This window comes from Neovison vison, chromosome 7, assembly GCF_020171115.1.
Source record: "Neovison vison isolate M4711 chromosome 7, ASM_NN_V1, whole genome shotgun sequence".
Lineage (NCBI taxonomy): Eukaryota > Metazoa > Chordata > Mammalia > Carnivora > Mustelidae > Neogale > Neogale vison.
The window spans coordinates 134,894,754-134,915,405 of NC_058097.1; the positions used below are offsets into that span (position 1 = coordinate 134,894,754).

General features: G+C 37.5%; 1 protein-coding gene across 4 annotated transcripts in view; it reads right to left on the bottom strand.

Moving 5' to 3' along the window:
* The window catches only part of FOLH1B (folate hydrolase 1B), a 63,484-nt gene that overhangs the window by 19,242 nt on the left and 23,590 nt on the right, over positions 1-20,652 (bottom strand). For 3 of the 4 annotated variants that reach the window (XM_044258339.1, XM_044258337.1, XM_044258340.1), the window contains exons 5-12: positions 19,797-19,922; positions 18,743-18,929; positions 16,153-16,246; positions 9,992-10,090; positions 9,611-9,696; positions 7,934-8,053; positions 5,704-5,786; positions 921-984 (exon numbers count right to left, since the gene is read on the bottom strand). In XM_044258339.1, the coding sequence (XP_044114274.1) occupies positions 921-984; positions 5,704-5,786; positions 7,934-8,053; positions 9,611-9,696; positions 9,992-10,090; positions 16,153-16,246; positions 18,743-18,929; positions 19,797-19,922 (859 nt within the window). The remainder of the gene's footprint in view (positions 1-920; positions 985-5,703; positions 5,787-7,933; positions 8,054-9,610; positions 9,697-9,991; positions 10,091-16,152; positions 16,247-18,742; positions 18,930-19,796; positions 19,923-20,652) is intronic. The other variant, XM_044258338.1, reaches the window with a different exon arrangement.

A 20,652-nucleotide genomic window follows, 5' to 3' on the forward strand; every position in this document is an offset into this window, starting at 1 on the left:
GGCAATGGACTGCTTGATCTTGGGAACAGACCCAACAATGTCCTTTCATTCGAATCTCTGCTTATCAAAAGCAAATCCATTCTTAAAGGCCAGTCTCAAGTGCCATTACTCAAGCCTTTCTTGAACTTACTTCTATTCTCTCTTCTGAACACCCAGACCAGTCTGATTATAGCAGTTTTTTGAAACTAATATGATTTTTTAAAAATTTTATTCATTTATTTGAAAGAGAGAGAGACACCTGGACCAAAGTCAGACACTGAGCCAAAGGCAGTGGTTTAACGGAGTGAGCCACCCAGGTGTCTATATGGCCTTTTCCTTGTACCTGCAGATATTAGAAAGCTAGACTAATTAAGCATTTGTGCTGAGCCACAAACTCCTTTGTGCAAGACTGTTCTTCACTAACCTCTGATCCCTTTGAAATACTGGAAAGTGCATTACAGAGAGAAATGCTCAATAACTATTTGTTAAATTGAAAAAATATTTTTAAAAATACTTGGACATCAGTATTTTTTTTTCTAAAATCTATATGCATGATATGATAAAAACAGGATTATATTTAAATTATACTTTTTTTGTTACCCCATTCTAAAACCACAGGAATCTGTAGTTCTGTGATTTACTTATTGATTTCACTAGAAATTTTTAGTTCTATGATTTATTTATTCACTTACTAGGTAGTTACGATCCTCACCACAGACAAGGTAATCTGCCAGATGAGGCAAATCAGAGAAGGCTGCTTTCCCCAGTTAGCATGCTTGGGCTCACAGCTGCTGTGAGGCAAGTGCGCAGCCAGACCGGCCAGCAGCAGAGTCCCTAGCCCCATGTACTGGATTTGCCTTCCTTATGGGAGCATCATTTATGAACTAAGTGACCGCTGCTACCATGATCACATCTTTTCCTATGAGACCAACGTTATTCACCTTCTATGGAAGAATCAGCATTAACATAGGCCACAGCACGTTCCTGAAGGAGTCTGGAATTCTCCTATAATAAAAAAGAAAAAAAAAATCATAAACATATACCATGACCTCCCCCTAAAACAATATACATCTGCTTGTGCTGTGAGCAGATTTTGGAAGTAAGCTGACCACAAAATTGATACATAAGATTCTGAAAACTGAGTTTGTTTAGAAGAATTCTGATAAGGATCATTCTAAGAAATAATGAGTAAAACATTTTTAAGACTAAAATTTAAGATGAACTTGCCCATATTCTTAATATGGTAAATAGAAAATGAGCTGATTCCTTAACCATGCCATGGTTTATCCTTTAAGAAATTCTCTTAGCAAACACGAATGACCTAAGAAAGAAACCCCTTAGTGGAAATCTTCCCATGAACATCTCTCTCTCAATCCCTCTCTCTTTCTCATTTTTTAGAGTAGGCTTTAAGACCAGTGTGGGGCCCAACTGGGCTTGAACTTCCAACCCTGAGGTCCAGACCTGATCTGAGCTCAGGAGTGGGATGCTTAACCAACTGACCCACTCAGGCAGGCCCCCTCCATCCGAACATTTATTTAAGAAAAGAATCTTGCCTGATTCAATAATTTCAAATTTCAAATTTATGGATTAAAAATATATGAAATTTCTGTACTATACTCAGAAGCATGAAGTTTTCCTGTGGGATGGCACCACCTACTGGTCAAAATTGATCATTGCACAATAATAAAATGCTGAGGAAAAGTGCTGCTGGCTTTTTTTTAGCTATCAAATGGATTTTGAATCTCCAAAACACGTGATTTCCTAAGCGTCTGGACAGTAAGAAGAGAAGTGGAAAAAACATGAAGCTCAAGGTGGTGAATCTGGAAGAGAAACACCTCGAAATATTTAGGATCTTTCTGATGCCACCATAAATCTTTCCTGTCTTCAAGAGAATTACTACACCCCCGTCCCCTGCCCACCACACAAAGACAGTTGAAGTTTATGCGGCTTCTTCAATTCCTAAAGTATATAATAGAAGCCAAATAAGTTTTACAGCATGACTGGCAGTTAATGAGATAAACATTAACTTTGCACATGTGTACAGCTAATGCTCCTATTCCACAAGGCCAACAATATTTGCAAGTTTAAATATATGCAATCTACATTTTAAATCAGTACAGTTAGCATATATTATTAGTCTCAGGTGCACCATATAGTGACTCAACAGTTCTATACACTACCCAGTGCTCATCATGGTTTCTTAATCCCCATCACCTATTTCACACACACCCCCCCACCTCCCTCTGATAACCATCTGTTCGTTCTCTGTAGTTAAGAGCCTATTTCTTGGTTTGTCTCTTTCTCTACCTGCCCCCCTTGGTTGTTTCTTGAATTCCATATATGATATTCATCTTTCTCTGACTAACTTATTTTGCTTAACATTATATTCCCTAGATCCATCCATCTTGCAAATGGCAAGATTTCATTCTTTTTTTTTTTTACAGCTGAATAGTATTCCATTCTATACATATCTATATAGATCTCACATCTTCTTTATCCATTCATCTATTGATGGACACTTGGGCTGCTTCCATAATTGGGCTATTGTAAATAATGCTGCTATAAACACATAGGTGCATATATCTTTTTGGGTTAGTGTTTTTCACATTTGAGTAGTGGAATTACTGGATCATATGGTGATTCTATTTTTTTAATTTTTTGAGGAACCTCCATACTGGTTTCCATAGTGGTTGTACCAGTTTGCATTCCCACCAACCATGCCTAAGTGTTCCTTTTTCTCCACATTCTTGCCAACACTTTTGTTTTTGATTTTATACATTTTGACCAGTGTGAGGCAATACCTCATTGTGGTTCTGATTTCCATTTCCCTGATGATGAGTGACATTGAGCATCTTTTCCTGTGTCCATTGGTTATCTGTATATCTTCTTGGGGAAATGTCTGTTCATGTTTTGTGCTCATTTTTTAATCAGATTGGTTCTTACGTGTTTAGCTGTTCAGTTCTTTATGTTTTGGATATCAACCTTTTATCAAGTAAGTTGTTTACAAAAGAGAGTAGCCTATCTTTCAGTACTGTTTATTGTTTCCTTCGCTGTACAGGTTTTTGATATAACCTCAATAGTTTAATTTTGTTTTAGTTTTCCTTGACTCAGGAAAAGCATTATTGAGCATGATGTCAGCTGTGGGTTTTCATATATGGTCTTTTTATGTTGAGGTATGTTTCCTCTAAACCTACTTTGTTGAGGGTTTTCTTCACAAATGGATGTAATACTTTGTCAAAAGCTTTTTCTGCATCTATTGAAATGAGTATATGGTTATCTTTTCTCTTGCTGATGTGATGTATCAAACTAGCTGATTTGCAAATATTGAACCACCTAGGTTTAAAATCCCACTTAGTTGTGGTGTATGTTTTTTTTTTAATGTATCATTGGATTCAGTTAGCTAACATTTTGTTCAGGATTTTTGCATCTATGTTCATCAAAGATACTGGCTTGTAGTTCTTTTTGTGTAGTATCCTTACCTGGTCTTGGTATCAGGTTAATGCTGGTCTCATGGAATGAATTTGGAAACTTTCTTTCCATTTCTATTTCATGGATTAGTTTGAAAAATAGATATTAACTCTTTTTAAAGTTTTTGGTAGAATTCTCCTGCGAAGCCATCTGGTCCTGGACTTTGGTTTGTTGGGAATTTTTTGATTACTGATTTAAATTCATTGCTGGTAATTGATCTATTCAAATTTTCTATTTCTTCCTGATTCAGTTTTGATAAATTATGTAAGTTACATGTTTCTAAGAATTTATCCATTTCTTCTGGGCTGTCCAGTTTGTTGGCACATAAAATTTTTCATAATATTCTCTTCTAATCCTTTGTATATCTATAGTGTTGGCTGGTATTTCTCCTCTTTCATTTCTGATTTTGTTTATTTAGAGTCTTCTCTTTTATTTTGGTGAGTTTAGCTAAAGGTTTATCAATTTTGTTGATCTTTTCAGAGAAAAAGCTCCTGGTTTCATTGATCTGTTGTATTGTTTTTTGTTTATTTTGTTTTTAGTTTCTATTTTATTTCTGCTCTAATCTTTATAGTTCCCTTCCTTCTATCGATTTGGGTTTTGTTTCTTCTTCTTTTTCTAGTTTTTTTAGATGTAAGGTTAGGTTGTTTATCTGAGATTTTTCTTGCTTCTTGAGGTAGGCATGTATTGCTATAAACTTCCCTCTTAGAACAGCTTTTCCTGTATCCCAAAGAATTTGGACCATTGTGTTTTCATTTTCATTTGTTTCCATGTGTTTTTTGATTTCCTCTTTCATTTCTTGGTTGACCCACTCATTGTTTAGTAGCATGTTATTTAACTTCCATGTGTTTGTGCTCTTTCCAGATTTTTTTTTTTTTTTTTTTTTTTTGGTGGTTGACTTGTAGTTTCACGTGTTATGGTCAGAAAAGATGCATGGGAGGCCTTCAATCTTTTTGAATTTGTTAAGGCTTATCTTGTGGCAGAATATATGACCTATACTGGAAAATGTTCCTTATAGACTTGAGAGGAATGTGTATTCTGCTGTCTTAGAATGGGATGTTCTGAATATTCTGTTAGATCCATCTTGTCCAAAGTGTCATTCAAAGCCCCTATTTCCTTATTGATTTTGTTTGCATTATCTATCTGTTGATGTAAAACAGGGTGTCAAAGTCCCCTACAATTACAATTAGTTCCTTTATGTTTGTTGTTAACTGCTTTATGTATTTGAGTGCTCCCCTGTTGGGTGCATAAACACAGTTGTTACATCTTCTTGTTGGATAGTTTCTTTAATGATTATATAGTGTCCTTCTTTGTCTTTTGTTACAGTCTTTGTTTCCAAATCCACCTTCTCCAATGTAGGTATTGCTAGCCCAGATTTCCTTTCACATCTTTTTGCATAAATGTTTCTCCATCCCTTCACTTTCAGTCCGCATGTGTATCCAAGTCTAAAATGAATCTCTTGTAGGCAGCATGTATATGGGTCTTGCTTTTTTATCCATTCTGTCTCAATGCCTTTTGATTGGAATGTTTAGTCCATTTACATTCAAAGTAATTATTGATAGTGATGTACTTATTGCCATTTTGTTACTAGTTTTATGGTTGTTTTTATAGTTCCTCTCTGTTCCTTTCTTCCTTGGTTTTCTTCTCCTGTGGTTTGTTGGCTTTCTCTAGTGACATACTTGAATTCCTGTCTCTTTATTTTTTGCACATCCATTACTGGTTTCTGATCTGTGGTTACCACTGGGTTTGTGTATAACATCTTCTGTGTAAAGGTAAAATTACTTCTAGAGGGGCCTATCAAATATTCTGCAGTGAGGCTTCCTGCCTTATTTTTACCACGATTTAATTTAGAGTCAGTCATATAAGGTACATAAATGTGAAAAGTATACCTTACTGTACAGGCTCAAGGGGGGATTTAAATGTGGTTAGCTTTAGGAGCTAATTTGGAAAGTGCAATAGAAACATGATATTTTATTTTGATGTTTGGTTTCTAGTGAGTTTACTTATTTACTGTCATACTCCCAGGTAGTGAAGAGTAATCATTTTGACTATTGGCATTAGTGGCCTAAAAAGTTCAAACAAAACAGTTCCTTAATGCAAAGAGATTATTATTTTGAAACAAGGATGTTTTGTTTCAGATTTTGGAAAAAAGTGAATATGTTCTCATTGAATTTACTTGTTATTTTTACATCCTTGAGAATCAAGTCCTAACTGCTTTGCTATTATGAAAATTTATATTGTAGCAAATTATCAACTAACCTCTGCCCACTCAGTAGAACCAAGAAGACCAAATTCTTCTGCATCCCAGCTTGCAAACAAAATTGTTCTTCTAGGTCTCCATCCTAAAATATATGTGTAGACACATAAATGCTGGGAAAATGCATAATATATCCAAGACATTGTAAAACTCCACAGAAAAACAACACTATAACTTCATTGGCTGTTTAGAAAAGGTGAACTCTGATGAGAATTTTTACTTATATAATTTCCTTTCATGAGATTTTAAAGCCAAATTGTCAATAAAAAAGCACAATTGCACTGAAAAGGGGGGAGATGTAGACACATCAAAAATTCTGTGAGGTCCTAATATTTTAATGGGTGTATAACGACTGGATATACACAGGCACCATCTGGCTCTGCAGCTGCCCGGAGAGAAAGAAGAAAGTGCTAGATGTGGTCTGTGTTCTGAAAGCAGAGGGAATGGAGAGAAAATTCCTTACAACTCTTCCACGTTCTGGCATCGTACAAACAATTGTTCACTGTCAGCTGGTTGTGTGACTTCACTCCATTCTCTGCCAGAATCCATCAACAGAAGCTCTGTTAGCAGTACCGATGTCTGTGGCTGCTGCAATAATTCAGCAACACTCAACAAGGAAGTGATACGGCTGGGAGTTATGAACACTGACCTCGGAGTTAAAGAAAGATCTGATTTCAATTCTTGGTTCTTTTGCTTACTAGCAGGAGGACTGAGGGGGGAGTTATGCAAGCTTCCTCAGTTTCCCTTTCTTCATCTGTACCCCAGAAGTAGCAAGGTAAAGATGAAGATATTACTTGATTTGGGGGAAGACTGAATGGAGTCATGTTTACAAATACAGCACTTCATATGTGCTCTAGAACTTGTCATCATTTTGGTAAATAGCTCATTTGTGCTTATTAAGAAGATGGATCCCTACAGCTGAGTCTAATGTTCTATTTTTGTCAAGTTTGTTCATGATATTATTCAAATTTTCTACGAATTGTTATTCCTCATCATTGCATTCTTTGGGCACGCTATTTTTGTCATTGCGAGGTTTTGTATTCACCATAGGGAGTCTTATTGCAAAATCATGACTTTTTTTGTACTACTGTTAAGCACTAGCTAATTTATGAGCTATGCAGATTCAAGCTTTCATAATTCTATGTTCTTTAAACATAAGATAGCTGTGTGGGAAATAAAAAGAATAGAGCCCTTTATCATTTTGTTTTAAAGAGAAACATGGCTTTGTGGACTGGTAGCCAGAAATATGATTTGAAACCCTGGTTCTCTGACTCTGCCATACACTAGCTACATCACACACTAGCGAGCGATACAACTGGATTCTATAAACCTTAATTAGCTTATTGGTGAAACGAGAACAGAAATAACTAAATTTCTCCGTGGTTGCTAGGAGTTCAAAATAGAGAACACACAAAAACACTGGTTCTCTGAGGAAATGAGCACCATGCAAACTGAACATATTTTTGCCATTGCTTTTATTGTTACTAAAAAACGCTGGATCACATTTCCAGCCCCAAATCCTTATTTGCAGGGTCAGTATACAGAGTGGATTTTCTGCTCTCAAGGTGTAATTTATTTTCAAAAGTAGCTGTTCCAATTCAATCTTATCTTTGTTTTCAAAGGAAGATTCTAAAATGCTTGGAGCAACAGTGCTAGGAGGAGAAGGCTAAATCTTGAAAGAGCAAACAAAGGCTGGGGCTGTGGAAAGGCAAACATCAAACCTTGAGAAATTCTATAAGGCAGCAAGACCAGTACTTTTCTGAAAAAGTTTCCATCTCCTCACTTGGGACACCTGACCTGACATGTGAGGCTAGAAGGGCCCAAGGAACTTCTACTCACAGTTCTCTGATCAGGACACTTCGGCCTATGACCTATTTTGGTTTTTCTCTCGTGTGAAGAAACCCATTTCCGCCTTCTTTGCTGTCAGAAGCAACCCCTAACAGCGGAACTCCTTTGTTTCAGATTATAATTTTATGAATACCAATAATGTAAATAACATTCTATAAATAAGCAAAAATAAACAATATAATTAACTAACCCACATGAGTAATATAGCCACTCGTTACTGAAAGCTGTTCTAAGGACTTGATGCTACGAAGGTGGTACACTTTACATCCACGCTCTCAGGTGACCCTTCACACAATCCTGTAAGAATGCGGTGATTTTACACACTTCACAGAGGACTACACTGAGATTCAGAGAGGTTGATCTTTTTTACTTTGTTTATATTACCTTCTTTCTTCAGTGTTCCAAAACTTCTCACAATTTCATGAACAACAGCTGCTCCGCTCTGAGGGTCAATGCCACCAAACACCCATGAGTCACGGTGACCTCCAAGAATGACATATCTGTCTAGAAAGCATCATTGCAGAATTACTTGTCATTCCAGGTCAACAACAGAGCAAACTGCAAATAACTCAAGAGCATCCAAACACAGAGCTTTCGTGACTCAAAGAAAGATACCACGGTTCCTGAAGACTTGTATAGATACACTATTTTGTTCTGATTTTGATGCGTGAAGAAAATATGAATGTGATAAGCAAAGAAATACTTCAACATATGATAGTAATCATAGGTACAGAAGTAATGTTACGTCTAGAATTATAGAAATTATTCTAACCATGTCTTTTTATAATTCTGTTACTTCTCTCTTACCTACTTATCACTTTGCTTCCAGTATTTTCAGAGTTAAGAGAACTCAGTGGCCACATAGTATGTTCTCCATTTCCTACTCCTTCTGGTCAATTTTCAAGGCACAGCTCAGTGATTTTCCTCCTCTATGACTCTTTCCTAGCTTCCAAATGGGAGGGAAATTATCCCACGATCCAGCTGTCAGAGCAATCCTATCATATCCGACAAAGCAGTTACCACACTTCAATGTATGGCTCCTTGCCCATGGCTCCTTGTCCCATTTTATCCCTCCCTCCATCGTGCCTAATACAAAGCCAGCACAAAACAGGTTCTCAGAAAGATTCAATGAATTTCCCATTATATATTATTTATTACTGACGGAAAGCATACCAGTATTCTTCATCCCTGAAAGCAGCACTGGCTGCTTCTAAGAAAAATGTGATTTAATTCTAATGCCTGTTGTCCATTTAATTCTAATGCCTGTTGGTAACAAATATATAACCTTAATTCCTAAGGAACTGAAACATAATGAAGTAAGGCTATTTTATAAAACTTATTAATCTGTAATTTCATCTGAAATTCTATAAAAATCATGTGTCTATATATCTTATTAACTTCAGTGCAAAATAAAACTATATAAAGGATTCATTCCTTACTTTTCTTTCTTTTTTGTGTTTCAGAGAGTGAGCACACATGAGTGGGGCTGGGCAGCAGAGAGAGAGAAAGACAGAGAATCTTAAACTGAGTGTGGAGTCTGATGCAGGGCTTGATCTCATGACACCAGCACCTGGTCTTGTCTCCTGACACCAGGACCCAAGCCAAAAGTCAAGAGTTAGATGCTTAACTGACTGAGCCACCTACGCACTCCAAGTTTACCTTTATTTTCTAAGAGTGTTATCTTTTATACGGATGCTTGTAGCTATCATGAAGATATTTCCCCAAGCAAAATACATGGTAAACAAATCCAGAAACCCTGAGAAAATACCTCAAAATGACCTCTCCCTGTCCTTCCTCCCTTGATCCTTTACTTGAAGCATGCACAGTTTAACATTAACTAGCCTTGGGCATCTAGCCAACATGGACCCACACTCCCTTTTCTTGACAACATGTATCACAATACAAAATTACCTCATATTTATGAATTCCATGCTTATGTAAGTTCCCTGAGGTCAAAGAATTGCTGTGCTCTGTTCATCTCATGGTCCCAGAGCTCCGAGGAGAGTCCCTGGCCTAGAAGAACTGCTCGATCAATATCTGCTGGCCAAATGATTAATTTACCTGGTTCTACAGCTCCTCTGAGAGTCCCAATCACATTGTATATTCTCGTCACTTTGTTGTTAGAATGGATGTGCATCTTGACTTTTCTAATGCAAAAATAAAGGACACATTTTGAAAATACTAGTTAATGCTCTGTCACCCACAATTCTTTAACTCTTACATCATTTTAAAGATTTCTAGATGTACACATGCAAGAATTCCATTGTTCAGTGTCTGATACTAAGGATGTAAGTGCTCTCCCCTCCACCACCTGTGGGATTTCTTTTTCCTGCTGGTACTAGATACATTTCACTTTTTCAGTCATCCTTTGTAATTTTTTTTTTTTTTTGAAAACAGATTTCCTCCCCCGAGAGAGAGTTACAATAGTAAGAGCCTCTTAACTGTGTAGAAAAGTTTCCAAGAAAGCCAGGTCCAACATTGTAGGGCACTTGGAGACTTCCTTTCCAGCTGCTATCTGGAGGCGGGGCCCCACCCATTTTCCTGTTGAATGCAAAAAGTGTTATTAGCTGAAGGAACACTTTGCAGCTACCAGTTAAAATGTCTGTGAGCTCACCTTCTTGAGGGCCTGCTCCTAGGCTTCTATGAGTCAGGGAAATGCCATTTACCCCTTACTGTGTCTCTTATGACGCAGGATCTACTGTCACTCCCCATTCAAAGATAAGATGCGTGAGGCTTCAAGGGACAGGTAACACGCGTGAAGTCATGCAGCTGGTGTGTGGTACAGCTGAGGGTCAAACCGCTGGTAAGAATCCAGACTCTGCGTTCCCAGTTTCTAACAGAAAGCCAGTTTACAAAAGTGCTTTCTAGAGCACACACTGGGGAAAGAGCTCTGACGTCATACTTGGGGATTTTCTATTTTGTAATTTTTCCCACTGATAAATACCATCTTTCACAAAGTCCTTCCATACACATCTATTAGGGAGTGAAGAAGAGCAAAGGAAAAGCTTTCACTTCAATCAACAGGCCCTAAAAGCTTCATGCTATTTTTTTGTTTTGTTTTGCTTTAATTTAAAAAGGTAGAGAGGCGCCTCAGTGGCTCAGGTCATGATCCCAGGGTCCTGGGCTGGAGCCCCTCATCAGGCTCCCTACTCAGAGGGGAGCTTGCTTCTCCCTCTGCCTGCTGCTCCCCCTGCTTGTGCACGTGCGCTCTCTCTTTCTGTCAAATAATAATAATAATAAAACTTTTTTAAAAAGTAAAAAAGTAGAAAGACTCAGGCAGACCAGCCAGTACATGCCACTGGCCCTGGTTATTTCTCAGAGAAAGATAATGTGATAAAGTTTATGGAACGAAGGGGTTCTTGTGGTTTTACTTCAACATAACTGCCTTTACTCTTTTAAGACCCCTGATTCATTCATTCTTGATTTCGACACGGAAACCAAATGTGCCCTTGCTACACGCTAACAAAGAGAAGAATGTGGTTCAAGGGAAAATTAAGAGCAAGAGAAAGATCAATCTATCTTTTATGACCTTATCTGTCCTCATACACAACCCTACACACCCTCGGCTTCGCAATGGAGCAAGGTCTCCAGCTCCCTCCTTTGTTCTGGGCCTACACACACCTGCTCTTCCCTGCCTGCCTCTTTGAGGAAATGTGAACAATCCAACTTGACCTAGAAGCTACTGCACACACAATACTAAAACAACTAATTAGATAATCTTCTCACAGAAAACGAATTATAAGTAATATTCTATTTTAAAATGCTCTAACAGAGAGTAAATGCTTACTTTTTTTTCCCCTACGAGTTTGGCTAACAAACATAATTTCAAGTAATACACTACATGATTTGTTTATTTATTTATAATAAAATTTCACATAAAGACCATCAAGTATCATGAAGAGGCATTTTACATTGGTAAAAAGCATAATCAGTCAAAACAGCAGTGTATTAAATATGCAAAAATGTTGCAGAACATATGTGAAGAAATATATACCTATGCTGGATTATACATAAAATATTTCTATAATGATACATTGTAAGTTAACGATACTAATTGCTTTGGGGGGGTAATGGATAAGATGGAAACCTTTTACTGTATACCCTTTGAATTTTAAACTGTGTAAATGTTATTTCCTTCTTGAAATAAAAACATGATAAACAAAAGAATGTAAATTCATCAGGAAGAATAACAGTAAATTTGTGTATTATAATACAAGGAAGGAAATGAATAGTCCATATTCTCACAAAATAATAAAATATAAAGCTACAATTGTAGTGCCCCACAAGACAAACAAACAGATCCCTGGAACAGAATTTAATAGTTGTATATAAGATGCTGATGTATCCATGTGGGAAATATAATACATCTATGGAGAACATAAGTTTTAGTCAATAAATGTTACTGATATAATTAAGAATAAATTCTGCTTTAGGTACTTATTTCACTCTATAAATAAAACATAAATTCCAAGAATATAAAAAAGTTGAATATTAAACTTTCAAACCACAAAAATTTCAGGAAATATAAGTAAATGTTGAAAATGTCTGAAAAGATTTGATTGGATAGGTGATGTGCAACAAATATGTATGAACAGCATTGCATTTAAAATCTATATCCTGCAGCAAATTAATTTTTATTTGTCCATTTGGCAAAGATTTATTGTCTACAATGTTCAAGACAGTGTAATCTACTCACTAAGGAACACAGATAATATACATGCCACGGTGGTTCTACCAAAGAATGTAATCAGAAGTTAATCAGATATAACATCAACTATAATATAAAACAAAGCAAAATTAATGATGAAGAAAGTTGTAAAGAATATAGACAAAAGAAAAAATATATATATAGACAAAAGAAAGCTTAATTTAGCTTGTGGGATCATGAACAACTTTTTAGAGGTTTTACTTATTTGAATTTTAAAGGATTAATTAAGATCTGGACATGGGAAGATGATGTGAAGAATGTTCCAGGTACGAAGTATGGTACAAAGAGGTACAGAAGCAAAAAAGCATAGGGCAAGTGTAAGGCATGGTGACTATTTTGGCTGCAGTCTAAGATGACTACGGTAACCATGACAGAGGCCTGAAAAGGAGTAAAACTTTGTTTCTAGGAAAATGGAAATGTGCTTTACCCTATTCTTCCTGATAAGTACAACTAAATTCTCTGGACCATAAGTGTATAGAAAATAAACATTAGGCTCTGAAGGGTGAAGAGAAGAAAACATACTAGCTTGGGACCTCAGAGGATAAGAAAAGACACAGTGATGAGTTCCTTGAGTTTCTTTTTTGGTTTATCTACCCCAGACTTGGAGCTGAAGAAGCTGGCAAGCCAGAAATGTCCCAAGGCACATTAGGAACACGCTATCTGACAAAAGCTGAATACACATTCTTCTCAAGTGCATATGGAACATATCACCAGGACAGACTATAGATTAGGCTGTGAAATGAGTCTAAATAAATTTAAATGACTGAGATCAGGCAAGCCGCTTATTAATTATATAATGTTTATTAATCCAACTACAAAAGAAATAACTTAGCAATCAATAATAGGTGGGAATTTGGGAAAAATGCAAATCTATGGAGATTAAACAGCTGACTCCTAAATACCCAATGGCTGAAAGAAAAAAAAAATCACAAGAGTAATTAGAAAATACTTGGTGTTGAATGGAAATGAAAACACAACATATCAAAACTTACAGGATGTAGCTAGAGCTGTGATTAGAGAGAAATGTATAGCCATAAACATTTATATTCAAGAAGTAGAAAGACATCAGCCAATAAACTAGTCTTCCACCTTAGAAAACTGGACAATAAAGAGCAAACTAAGCTAATATCAATCATAAGAAAGGGAAGAATAAAGATTGTAACAAAAATAGGGCGCCTGGGTGGCTCAGTGGGTTAAGCCGCTGCCTTCGGCTCAGGTCATGATCTCAGACCTGGAATCGAGTCCCGCATCGGGCTCCCTGCTCAGCAGGGAGCTTGCTTCCCTTCCTCCCTCTCTGCCTGCCTCTCTGTCTACTTGTGATCTCTCTCTGTCAAATAAATAAATAAAATCTTTAAAAAAAAAAAGATTGTAACAAAAATAATTAGAGAATCGAGGAAACAAATAGAGAAAACCCAGGACACCAAAAGTTGATTCTTTGGCAAGATCAACAAAATTGACAAGTAATAGCATGACATGTTATTATTATTGCTGTCATTATTGTAGGTGTTGCTATCACAATCCTAGTTACTCAGGGAGGCAAATGAAAGCCATGTAATCACATTCCCCTCAGTATCGATGGAAATCCCTCCCACCCAAGGAAATGTGGTTTTGCTTTACTTTAATTCACATCTCATCATCTTCTATTGAAATGCTCAGCATTCTTGGGCCATTATATGATTTTGTATCTCCATCGTCTTACAGTTTTATTAGAAATTCTCTTTTAAGATGTATCCAACTTGTAAAACATCTTTTGCAATTAATACATCATGTTAAATGGTTAACTATTCGTGGACATCTGAGAATTAACTGTCAGGGACAACAAGCATAATCCTCACCTAAGTGTGCTGAGGGAGAAAATTTACACAGTGAAATTCATAAACAAATTATATATTTTTTGAAAAAAAATGTATAAGACTAAATTCAAACTTTGTAGAATGTTTCATTATATCTTAGAAAGTATGGGAAAAGAAATAGGAGAGGGGCCCCACTGGCTCAGTCGGTGGAGTATGCGACTCTTGATCTTGGGGTTGTGAGTTCCAGCCCCACCGTTGGCTGTAGGGATTACTTAAAAATAAAATCTTAAAAAAAATAAAGAAAAGAAATAGGAGCTGTCTTCCTGCTTTTAATATATAAAGATCATCTCCTATTTCCAAGTAGACTGTGCTTCCAAAGTTCATTTTTAATTACGATGTCTTCAAAGCAAAATGCACTTTTCCATGGTAGTGATGTTATTAATGGTGATTGCATTTACAAGATGGCTTAAAGAAGCTGACTTAAGTACAGCAGAGACAAACTGCATTTGTGATTTTTTTTTCTGATCAAGGAATTCTAGCCCATATTTAGGACACAGCTGACACTGAACTAACTAATCAGAGCAGTCAAATGGTAGACAAAATTAAGTACACCTCAAATCAATTCTATAAGATCTTTCCTTCTTTCCTCCCATGAATTCTTTTTCTAATTAAAAAGATAATAGAGGTTTTTAAAAAACTTTTACATAATTGAGATTATTCTCTCTGTATGTCTCTGCATATCTATATATTTATCTCTAGATATCTAGATAGCTAGATAAATCTGCCATTTCCACTTAGTAGTGTAGCATATGCATGTTTCCATATCATTAGATATTCTTGTAGAAGATATATTTTAACAGCTCCATGTACTATCATAGGCAGTGATGTATCCGACTACTTATCGATTATTAAAGATATCTGTTATTTATAGTTTTCCACTATTATAAGTAATGTTATAATCACTTTCATCTTTTAAATATCAAAGATATTTAGACTTTATAAATATGTTTAGATAAACACAGAGACATGGTACCCTCAAAAGTTGTGCCCGGATCCTGAATTCTAATCCATGTGGCAAAGCTGAGTCTAAAAGCAAAAAAGACCAAGGTGCTATTCCTTAATCTGCCCTTTAATGGGACAGGTCCCTCCACTACTCCAAATGTCAGCCTTCTCAACTGTAAAAGGAGGTCATAAGCAGTCTCCTTATGGAGACTGGAATTAAATGATTAAGAATGCCTTAAATTCAAATAAGAAAAGGTACTACCAGATGCTTCTCTCACTCCTACTTACAGAGAAGTCATGCTCTCTTTTTCCTAAAGGAGACTGGACAAGGAGGTACAGGCAGATGGAAAAAAGCAGGGCAGGAATGGGGAAATGGTTCCAATATCAGGAAAGCAAAGGGGGAAGAAGAATAGAGAGGAAAATAAAATGGAATTGTTCTCCCAGGGTGTTATCAAAGGTCACCCAAGTTGTGGACAATACGAGGATGAGATGAGTAAGAGATTTCTTGGGAGAAAAGCTTGTGAGAGAAATAGCCGGGCGGGGGGCGGGGCAGGGGGGAGGCGGGACAAGGCTGAAAAGCCAACAGACTGCAATGAAGGTCTCATGTGGAGTAAAGGAGAAAGAGAAGGAAGGAAAGGGTGGTGGGTGGTGGCGTCAAGTTGGGCAAGCCTGCCTGTCATAGAATCCTGAGACAAAGTCTCCCCTGAGCCTCCCAGCGATGGGCCTGTTTCCAGTTGTCCCTGCTGCAACCAGTCACTGACTGGGAATGCCTGTGGGAAGTGCAGCCTTGACTCAAACAGGGTGATGGATTTCAAAGCGCAGTAGCTAACACCACTGATCAATCATGCCCCTACAGCTGGAGAGCCAGAAGTCTCATTTTTATGACTGTTACACACTGGATACCACTCCGTACTATAAATTCCAGGCTAGAACCACTATTCTTTAGCATGGTGACAAAATCATAGGTTCTACCATCTCAGAGAATTTCAGTATTTCTGAATATTGAAGAAATAGTCAGATGTTGAATACTGTTGATAGTTGAAGGCGGCCAATAAAGAGAAATATCTCAACAGCCACCTGTTTGCTGCTGACAAACTTACTCCAGGAGCTTCTGTGCATCATCATACCCAATTGGATGGACAGGAATGCTTGGAAGACCAACAGCCTCTGTGATTTCACGTCTATAAGCGTATTCTGAAAAAAGTGGAACACATCTTAGTAAAAATTCAGTCCCTTTCTTTTTTTTTTTTCCAAAGTCTTGTTTTTTTTTTTTTTAAATTTTATTTATTTATTTGACAGAGAGAGAGATTACAAATAGGCAGAGAGGGGTATATGTCTGTGATTTAACAGTCTTGCATTCAACACAGCAGCATTCACCACAACACATTCCCTCCCCAATGTCCATCACCCAGCCACCTCATCCCCCCCACACCCCTCTCCTTCATCAACCCACAGTTTGTTCCCTGAGATTGTCTCTTATGGTTTGTTTCCCTCTCTGGTTTCATCTTCTTTCGTTTTTCTCTCCCTTCCCCATATGATCCTCTGCTTTGTTTCTTAAGTTCCACATATCAGTGAGATCATATGATAATTATCTTTCTCTGACTGACTTATTTCGTTCAGCATAATACCTTCTAGTTCTATCTGCGTCTTTGCAAATGGGAGGATTTCATTTTTGATGGCTGTATAATATTCCATTATAGATACACCACATCTTCTTCATCCATTCATCTGTCAATGGACATCTGGACTCTTTCCATTGATTGGCTATTGTGGACGTTGCTGCTGTAAACATTGGGGTGCAGGTGCCCCTCTGCATCACTACATTTGTATGTTTGTGGTAAATACCCAGTAGTGAAATTGCTGGGTGTAGGGTAGCTCTATTTCCAACTTTTTGAGCAACCGCCATACTGTTTTTCAGAGTGCCTGCACCATTTTTCAGTCTTACCAACAGTGTAGAAGGGTTCCCCTTTCTTTGCATCCGCACCAACACCTGTCGTTTCCTGACTGGTTAATTTTAGCCATTCTGACTGGCGTGAGGTGGCATCTCACTGTGGCTTTGATTTGTATTTCCCTTATTTGGTGACCTATTTTATTTAAGATATACACCTTAGCTATTTTTAAACCACACAAGCTCAGGAGTGCCTGGGTGGCTCAGTGGGTTAAGCATCTTTCGGTTCCAGTCTTAATCCCAGGATCCTGGGATCAAGCCCCACTTGGGGTTCCCTGCTCAGTGGGGAGCCTGTTTCTCCCTCTGCCCCTGCTCAAGCTCTCTCTGGCTCTCTCTTTCTTTCTCATAAATAAATAAAATCTTTAAAAAAAACAAAATATGCACACACAAACTCAGGGATCACAGATATTTGTAAACCTTATCAAATAGCGGAGTACATTAAAAATGAAATGGCTCCCTTTGTTCATGATCGACAATTTTACAGGGAAGCACTTCAGCCCTACACAAGCATGGGCATCCGGAGCCTGGCTGCCGGAAGCGCTCACTTCTCAGTGTGATGATCTGGGCAACGGCCCTCTTGTCTCTGTTTCCTTCTGTCAAGCACAGGCAGTGATATTACGAAGCTAATAGGTCTGTTAATACATGTAAGAGCTGTCATTAAGGAAACACTCCTAGAAAGTTATCACTATGGTATTTATGTAACAGATGCAATAAGCATTTTCTGGACTCTATACTTTATTATTTTTTAAGATTTTATTTATTTATTGGGAAACAGAGTATGGGCAGGGAGAGGGGCTACGAGAGAGGGAAATAGAGAATCCTCAAGTAGGCTCTGTGGAGTGTGGAGCCCGATGTGGGACTCAATGTCACAACCACGAAATCATGATCCGGCCAGAATCAAGAGTCAGAGGCTTAACTGACTGAGCCACCCAGGCACACCAGGACTCTATATTTTAAATGTGTCACTTTGGAGGTTTATAGAACTTCTTTTCTGCTGTCCCTTATCCACAAATAGGAAATCCAAAAACTTAAAAACCATAAATTTGGAGGGATTACTTTGCATCAAACCCTGATCTGAAAACAAACAAACTAGCAAACAAACAAAAAAACCTGATCTGATGCAAACTCATTTGACAGTGAAATCTAGTTTGAGCAGACATGTGGTTATTCATATTATTTATCCTTTATTACTTACCTCTGCTTATGATTATCCATACATTGTTGCAAAATATTTATATGCCTGCTTCCTGTATTCTATCCCAGCATCCTGGGTGTCAGGCAGTATAGGGGATATGCCCCATAGTACTTTTAAATATCTGAAAATACCCGAGTTCTAAAACCCATCAGGCCCAAAGTTTCTGAATAAGAGATAAGGGAGGGGTGCCTGGGTGGCTCAGTCGTTAAGCATCTGCCTTCAGCTCAGGTCATGATCCCAGGGTCCTGGGATCGAGTCCCGCATCGGGCATCAGGCTCTCTTCTCGGCAGGAAGCCTGCTTCTCCCTCTTTCACTCTCCCTGCTGTGTTCCTTCTCTCACTGTCTCTCTCTCTGTCAAGTAAATAAATAAAATCTTTAAAAAAAAATTAGAAAACAATAATAGGTAAGGGACCTAAGCCAATAATTTCCAGTTACTTCTTAGATGTAAAGAGAACTTAAAAAGTCATACTTCATTTGGAAACTCTTTAATAAAATCACTTAAAAATTTTTTTTAGTCTCCTGTGATGATTAAGGTCTGATCACTCACCATTTGCTGGGTAACCAGGTGTGAGAGGGTCCCCTGCACCATTAAGATTTAAGATATTTCCACGCTGGACACCACGTCCGGGCAGATTCCAACCATTTGGATAGGACTTTACCCCAGGAGCAAAGTAATCAGCAGGATCTGAATACAGAATGACTCCTTTGGCCCCTGCCAGCTGGGCATTTTTAACCTGGAAAACACAATGTCTCTCTTATTTCAGGTTGGTTGTTCCAGATTTGATAATATCATTTTTTTTTTGAAATTACAGTTAAATGAATAGCTAAACTTTATTTTCAATTTTTTATCATTAGACCTACAACAAAGGACATCTCACAGAGGACTGGCTTTTGCTTTTTCCTACGTCAGGTTCTAAAATTGAGTTTCTAAAAAAAAAAATAAAAAAATAAAATAAAAATGAGTTTCTAGGGATGGATCATCCTTCAGAGCTGTAGCTTTCGGAAATGTCCATAATAGTGGTAGCAAGTACTTGCTATTTTTTTCACTAGTCTGGAAGCACAAGAAGAAAGCTGACTCTACAGGCCAGATTTCTATAACTTATGACCAGAAGGAAATATTTTTGAAATTTAATGTCTCGCACAAAAGAGGAAAAAAATGAACAGACCAAATGATAGTAATTTTTAAAAACTGCTATGTAGAATTTGGTTTCTCTGATTACCTATAATAAAAATTCAACATTAATTCAAACATTAACATTAACATTGAATTTAGTTAAATATTTTCAAAGATAATATTAAAAACAAATATACTGATGGCAACAACAAATACAGTGAATGCTTCTATGTAGACCACAGATATAATGGGCAGGTTTGGAAAAATCTGCTTTGTTCTCCTTGAACTTCTACACTGGTTCAAAGTCCAATGACCCAATTTAAAACCCCTGTCTATAAGCTAGTAAATGTGTCCTCCCCATAACGTGGCTGTAATAAAAAATATGAAAGGATCATGATCCTCAGAAAGTTTTAAGGATAAGCTTCTATACAGGTAAGATACAATATATTTTTTTATATTGGGGGTAAAGAAAAAAAATGATTTTTACCTTATTTCCTCTGAAAATTTTCCCATATCTAGCAATCACAATCTTCCCAGAGCAATTGATTTTCAGGTCCCTCTCTAGTTTAAAGAAGTCTTCAGTCTGGGCATAGTTAACATACACGAGATCACCCTGTTGAGATCAGGAATGATTTAGTACAAGTACGATTTAATCTGAGGAGGTTTCTCTACATGAGGACTATTTCACATCTTTGAATGAGGGGAGAGGTAAGAGCAGGCAGGAGAAAAGGAGAAAAGCACAAGCCTCACGTAAGAGATTCAAAGGAGAAACGGACTTGAATTAAGACAAGTGGCTGAGTTAGAGATGTATGAATTTAACAGTAAGCTTGGTCTATATGTCTTCTCTAGAGCGGCTATAACGCTACAGAAGAGTTCCCTCCAAAATGTACATGAATATACACGTTGCTGCATGCAGTCTGGAGGGGTCCAGGCACACTAGGCCAAGAAACCCTTGAGGAGGGGTGTCTGAGGGGCTCAGTGGGTTAAAGCCTCTGCCTTTGGCTCAAGTCATGATCTCAGGTCCTGGGATCAACCCCTGAGCATCAGGCTCTCTGTTCAGCAGGGAGCCTGCTTCCTCCTCTGTCTCTGTCTGCCTCTCTGCCTACCTGTGATCTCTCTCCGTCAAATAAATAAATAAAATCTTTAAAAAAAAAAAAAATCCTTGAGGACAGCTTCATTCTTAAAGTATATTCACAACTAGTAGCCTAATGGGTCTCCACTACCACCCATAAGGAAGAGAACTGCTTTAGGAGTCTGGTTTCATATCATTAGTGTGACCTCATGCAAGTCTTAATAACAACTCTGAATCTCAGCATTCTCATTTGCAAAATGACCTGTTAGAT